Below are 7062 nucleotides of genomic sequence, written 5' to 3' on the forward strand. Positions count from 1 at the left end.
ATAGGCTTGATTCTTAACATCTCTAGTTGGTAGATTTGAAATAGAGTTCCCACCATAAAGGGCATCAATTAACATTATCAGCTTTTCACAATCCATTTGAAATGTGTAATTTTATTTCTCGATTCGATTGTGTAAGTTTTTTAGTATCAATGTTTCAAATCACACTTTGTGATCTATCATCAAGATGAGAGAATGCAAGAGTAAAAATTACGCAGACTAAGTCTCACTAAGGAGCAAAAATGCTTGAAGAAGGCTAGGTCTACAATTTTCTTCATAAGCTTGATTCTTGGCATCTCTAGCTACTTAGATTTGAAACAAAGTTCTCTCTTATGAAGGGTGTCAATTAAACTTAGTGGATTTCCACAATCCATTTGAAATATATGTCTGAATTCGATTGTGTATGTTTTTTAACATCAACATTTCAGATCACACGTTGTGATCCATCACTGCGAAAAACTATGCAAACTAAGTCTCACTAAGGAGCAAATCACTTGAGGAAGGCTAGGTCTGCAGCTTTCTTCATAAGCTTGATTCTTAACGTCTCTAGCTGCTTAGATTTGAAACAAAGTTCCCTCCTTTGAAGAGTGTCAATTAACATTATCAGATTTCCACAATCCATTTAACATGTGCAATTTTATTTCTGAATGTGATTGTATAAGTTTATTGAGCATCAACGCTTGGAATCACGCACTATGATCCATCGTCAAAATTAAAGAATACAAGAAAAAACTTTTTGCAGACTAACCCTCACTAATGAGGAAGACTAAGTTGTTTACTTTCGCAAATCCACACTTTACAATAAATCTGGACAATGAATGCCCAATTTAGCTGTAATAATATAATATAATTAACTGTAACAGCATTTAATTGAAAATGCAATTAACTACAACATAATATGCTTAACAAAAGAGCAGGTTCAAACTGTACATCAACTGCTCATGATCTGAAGAATTCATGAGCCATGAAGCTTACTCTTGGGGACAGCATCAACCTTCATCTTAGGCACCATATAACCCTCCTGTGCCAAATTCAAATTTGAATAAATCAAAAAAAAAAAGCCAGGAACAGGGCAGAAATCCTCCATGAAAACACAAACGAAAAGCTTTAAACAAAATATTCACCTTGCAGACGGCCATGAAAGGATGATCCGTTTCCCGATCACCCATACCAATGTCAGGCACAGCCTGAGGCCCGGACTCGGCCTCGACGGCCTCCTTCTTGAATCGTCCGACCAAAACCCCAGGTTTCTTCACAAATCCCGTCGCCCGTCCGGATCTGGTAACCTGGATCTCCGTTCCGAGAACCTTGTCCGCCCCCAAATAATCCCTCGCAAAAGGCTCCACCATTACCCTCGGATTTGCGGTCACAATATACCTCTTTCCGCACGAACTGAAAACCCTCCATGACTCTGGATGCACATCCTCTGCGTACAATTTGGGCAAAATTGTCCTGGAAATCAATTCGATGTCTCGGATCTTAAGTCCGGCCAGGGAAATGAAAATGAGGATTTTGATCCCTGCTGCTTCGGAAACAAATGAGTAGACGGACCAGATCAAGGGCAGGCTAGCCCAAAGAAGCATTCTTCGCAAAAAGCTCCCGCCCTTTGTGGCCACAAGCATGAAGTAAGGGAAAGAGTTTCTCGATCTGAGCATTGTGCCGTCCAAATCTGCAGCGACCGTTTGCCCCTCACGGCCATCCGAGCTGCATTGGCTTATCACACCGAACTGCTTACGGATTTCCATTTTCTCTTTCAGGTACTGCAATTCAAAGCTCCGCTTCAATGTAAGCCAATCGATCCGGTTTTGTAGGAAAAATATTTGAAATTTTTAACCTTTTCCAGAGAAATTTGACTGGAAAAGCCTTGTTCACCTACCGTAGCTGCTTCAACGCGGACAATTTAAATGAGCCAATGACAAGCGACGACCATCAGCGGAAAGCATTCATGGCGTGCGAAATTCAGCAGCATTTTCGTATTGAGATATTGAGATCGATTAATGACGTGCGAAGTTCAGCAACGTTTTCATATTGAGATGTCGAGACCGATTCATGGCGTGGGAAATTCAGCAGCGTTTTCATACGTTATTTTATTCAGTTTATTCTAATTTTACATGTAGTTCGAAGAAATTTATTCACCTGGAAAAGATTTGTTGCATGTCTGCATCTTTTTTCCGGTTTCCGGATTTCCAAGGTTAAGAAAATTTTATAAAAGCAAATAAATTATTGTGGAAATTTAATATTTTCAAAGACAAAATGGAAATAATTTTGGATAAAGTTTGATTTCTTTGAAATTTTCTTTCTATGTATGAGTTCAATTTTATTTTTTATTTTATCTATTATCTTTGAGAAGTTATTTGAAAACTATATTTTTTCTAATGTTTCACTTATTTAATAATCTTATACTTAATGATTCCTGTTGATATTGAATAGAAATTGTTATATATCTTATATTTATTATTAAATATTGATTTTGAGTCACCTAACAATAGTTATTGAAAAATAATAATAAATAAACAAGTATAACAAAGAAAGAAAGGGATATGTTGGAATGGTAATGAATTATATTATATGATATAATTTGATATCATGTGTTGTTTGAAATGGTAATAATTATTCAACAAGACTCGTTATTTTAACTCCTTAATTATTTTTAATGTCCCACATTATTCTTATATGCTCACTCATTTTCAATGTCCCACATTATTCTTATATGCTCACTCACCTATCCACCATTAATGCTCCATCAAATCTTCAACTAAATATTATTTTAAATTTATGACTTGTGACATGGCCTAATCGCCACCTTCATTGATAGGTCAATCTTTTGGTGTAATGACAACTCTAACTTGTAATAGAACCACCATCTACAAATAAGCATGGTGGAAGTCATGTGTGTAATTCTGTGACTTTAATTTTATGTGCTTATGAAGTAACTATGTTGAATTATGTTATGCTTTGATAAAATATTTTATGTGATGTGAATTTATTAATAACATCTTTGGTTACAACTACGTGTGTCTATCACACAAAATATCTATTTCTTGCTAAGAGGGGTATTCAAGATTGAAATTGCAATAGAGATCTTTATCTCTAATTTTATGTAATAGAAATGTGACCCTGGTTATCTTCAACTGAAGAAAGACATTTATAATATTTGAGATAATATTATTTGTAGACATGTGCCATGTGAAGAGGCATGTGTATGGAAATATGAAAAAATAAATTATATTTGTAAATTGAAGAGACCTTCAGTTGTGTAATGAAGAGTCTCACTATTCTCTTTATATATTGTATCAAGTGAGAAGCATTGTTTGTACTCAAACATTTATTATCAATAAAAGTGATTTTTTTGTGGTGTGGTTGGATTTTTCCCTTAAGTGGAAGGCTTTTCCCAAGATTATCTCGTCATTTGTAAAAATATTTGGTCTTCCTCTTATTGTTGTTTATCTTTATCTCACTTGTACTCTTGAAAGAGAGGTCACAAGTTCAAATCCCACTGGGGGGGTAGGGTATGTATGCCTCGTTTGTAGCGCCAAGCGCCTCTCGAAAAAGAGTACGAGGTAGTCCCATATCACTGTCACCATATGTAAACCCAAAAACTATGGCATAGTGTCGTGGACTATAAAACCTCCTTTCCTTTCCTTTCCTTTCCTTTCTCCTAGACAAAGCATTAACATTTGTGTGGTTTGAAATTCTCCATAAAGAATGGGGAATTGTGGAATAAGATAGACAATAAAGAATTAATTATTTCTGAAAAAGAAGCAACTAAAAATATCATTTGTAGAATTTTTTCAATATCACGAAATGTGTTATAGGGGAAGTTAACGAGGAAATATTTCATTAGACCGATTATACTATACAGTTCAAAATGGTAACAACCGCAACAAACAATTACTTACTTTTGACATTGTCTAAATTTTTGGTTGGGGATCAGTATAATCCTAAACCATAAGATTTGGCGTAAGTTTTTTTTTTAAGTTTTTTTTTTTTTTTATCATCCAAATTTAGTAGAAGAGTTCTAGGAGAAGAGTTTAATTTAGAAAAGAATAAAACTATATTATGATTTATTTTTATAATGGGTATTTTTTTGTATTATAGATACTTTCTAGTAGAATAGGTAATCAATTGAATTCTATTTTGTTTTGTTTTTATCTATTTTTATTTTTCAAAAAAATGTCATTTATATAATTTTGATATATATATATTTTGTAATAATTTGATAAGAATATTTATTTCTGATTTTTATACCTGCTATTATATGATAACAAAGTGATGTGACGAGATCTAATAATTTCTTGTACTTATTTTAATATAGATTTTTAACATACCAAAATATTATGTTAGATAATTCTCTTTGATAAGTATGCAAATTAAGATATATATTTCCTCGTCAATACTCAAATCATACTAACCTGAATGAAATTATTACTTTTTGGCATTCCTATGGTTGTCCCTAGTGAGTCAGTACATAGGTTAAATAATTGTCGTTTACTATTGAAAAAATATATGATGCTAGAAATATAGGGTTTCTATTTTCTCTAATTGTCAACAAAAATTTAATCAATTTAATCAAATACAAATGAATTTAGAAAAATAAAGTTTGATATTCATATATTTAAATAGATTTCTAAAAGTATTACTAAATAATACAACATTTGTGGATCTCTAGTAATTTATACTTTGAATGTTGGTTGTGTGTGACACAACACTCTATATTATTTTTTGGTACATTTTTGTGAAAAGTTAAAATGACTTAGATATTGATTTTAGTAGGAAGTCATCTAGTTGTCAGTCTCTACCTAATAATAGGCTGAAACTAAAGTTTTCGTGTGACTTTAATCGATCCATTCATTCTTAAAAATCATGTCATTAGCTTTTTAACATATAATCTATGGAAAATCATTTTATAAATTGAATTTTTAATTACATTTTCCATTTTTTTTATTAAATAAAGCTAATTTTGTTAGTAGTCTTTTTATTTTTCTATCAACAAAAATCAAGAAAAATATTTTAGGAGTGTAATGTCATTTGAAAAACACTCCACATGGGTGGGCTATGCTTTGATAGTTTACACATCCTTTAAACGCGGCTCATACTAATCCTTTCAAATGTAGTGCAAATGTGTTCTTATTAGGTTTAGGGTTTTGCATGACAATGTAATTTGGCATATATTTGGGGCGTGAAGTTGAAGCTCACAAAGCAAAGCAAGAGAACTATTCCAATAAATAGATGTGTAAGAATAAGAACCAAATGAAATGTTTGTGATCTCTTTGATATTTGGAAGCTAAAATATGGTTGATCTTTCAAAGAATGAAAGGCTTTGCAAAGACAACTTCACTCTAAATCTTTGATAAAGAAGTTTTGTGATGCCTCATGTCTGAAGAGATGTCTTAAACTTCTAAATATGTAAAATCTCTTTCATAAATTGATCGATTTAATAAGAAGGACCAAACGGATTTGGGTGTTGGTGCGACTAATCATGAAGTGGAGATTGACAGTGTGGAGGCACAAATTCCCCCCACAATCAAAGTTGTTGATTTTGCTCTCTCCCTTGTTAATCTACGGATTGTGGTTGCATCCATCATTATTTGATCGAAGTTAGATTCTCCTTATGTGACATCATCATGAGGAATGGATGATATTCTAGCAATAGAACAACTAGTTGAAAACTCTTGCAATCCCGAATTGATCTCAAATGTGAATCTTGCTCAGGACAGGCAGATGTGTTTGGTACAATCTGGGGCATTGGCTGAAAGGGCAGAAGCATCTAAGGAGGAGCTCTATATTTACGAAGATCTCTTTGGGATCTCAGAAGAAGTTAGAATTGAAGAATTTTTTTCTATTAAGCAATCAGAGGTGAAGTCATCCAATGTTAATTTGGGCAGTCAGAGGTCGAGAAGTATGAGATCGATCCAGGAATTGTTGAAAGATGTTGGAAATATGAGGGACAATCCAAATTAAGATTAGGGAGATACACAATCTCTCTTAGGAGGCCATGAAGTTCCTAACTTGGAATGTCATAGGTTGCAATGCCCCTCAGAAAAGGCACTTGATCAAACATGGTTTTGATCGGGCAAAAGAAGATGTAGTTTGTGTTCAAGAAACAAAGTTAGTACAGGGAAATGCTACAAAGGTTTTTGGGGTAAGGCAACAATGGTCTCGTTCTTTTGTTGGTTCTTGTGGGTCGTCCAAGGGTTTAGGTATTCTTTGAAACCTTAGGACGGTAAAGGTGGAGCCAATAGCCAAAGAAAAGAATTGGCAATTTGCGAAGTTATGCTCTCTGGGGGTCAACTTTATAGGCTTTATGTTCAATGTGTATGGAACTGTCAAAACAAAGGAGAAGAAAGTTGTATGGGATGAGATTGTGGGGTCTATCAACTATCATTTATTGGATTTGATCATTGTGGTAGGTGATTTCAATTGTACCATTTCCTTAGCTGAGAAAGGGAGGGAGAGGTGTGGTATGTCGTGCATAGTTAAATCTCCAAGATTTTGTTGCTTAGAATGGTCTATGGGAAGTTTCAGCCAAAGAGAGGTCTTTCATATGGACAAACAAGAGATCTAGATTCTCGACCATTGTAGAGAAACTTGATCCTATATGAGGCCTTTGTCTTGGGGATATCTAGATATAATCATTATCTGATGGCTTTAGTAATACAAAAAGATGGAGCCCCAACACGGTGTCCATTTAAGTTCAAGCAGATGTGGTTCAGGAAGAAAGGGTTTATGGAACTGGTGGTTGGTTGGTGGAAGGATGCCCCAAGTGTTGAAGGTGATTTGGCATGCCAATTATTTGAAAAACTGGAATTTATCAAGCAAAACATTTAAGTTTGGAACAAGGAGCAATTTGATGACATCTTCAAAGAAAACTTAACATTGAGAGTGACCTCATGGCATTGAACGATGAGGTTTTAGCTGAAGGAATAGATGAAGTAGACTTTGCTACGAAGAAGGATCTACTCAGTCAATATGGAGAGATTTTGTAGATGGGAGAATTTTTTTGGAAAATCATGTCAAGGGAAAATTGGGTCGAGGGGAACTATAATACAAAGTTTATTCACTATT

At 34.1% G+C, this 7062-nt stretch overlaps 1 protein-coding gene across 2 annotated transcripts; it reads right to left on the minus strand.

The window, feature by feature from the left end:
* Positions 1-730: 730 nt before the first annotated feature.
* Positions 731-2167, minus strand: LOC149543278 (glycerol-3-phosphate 2-O-acyltransferase 6-like). 2 transcript variants are annotated; one of them, XM_089798123.1, is made up of 3 exons: positions 1874-2167; positions 1122-1757; positions 731-1018 (listed from the first exon to the last, which is right to left on the minus strand). In XM_089798123.1, exons 2-3 carry the CDS (start codon positions 1740-1742, stop codon positions 953-955), a joined length of 687 nt encoding a protein of 228 aa, XP_089654249.1. In that variant the 5' UTR covers positions 1743-1757; positions 1874-2167; the 3' UTR covers positions 731-952. The 2 variants fall into 2 exon arrangements, with proteins under 2 accessions (XP_089654249.1, XP_089654248.1); XM_089798122.1 differs by having other exon boundaries at positions 1122-2165.
* Positions 2168-7062: the final 4895 nt, after the last annotated feature.

This window comes from Cupressus sempervirens, chromosome 8, assembly GCF_028749045.1.
Source record: "Cupressus sempervirens isolate cs-2001-9-10 chromosome 8, ASM2874904v1, whole genome shotgun sequence".
Lineage (NCBI taxonomy): Eukaryota > Viridiplantae > Streptophyta > Pinopsida > Cupressales > Cupressaceae > Cupressus > Cupressus sempervirens.

Bases quoted from the DNA above. Each gene is read 5' to 3' on its own strand.
- LOC149543278 (XM_089798123.1), bottom strand. From the start codon at position 1,742: ATGGAAATCCGTAAGCAGTTCGGTGTGATAAGCCAATGCAGCTCGGAT. The intron at 1,019-1,121 runs GTGAATATTTTG...AATTTGGCACAG, and splicing joins CTTTCATGGCCGTCTGCAAG to GAGGGTTATATGGTGCCTAA.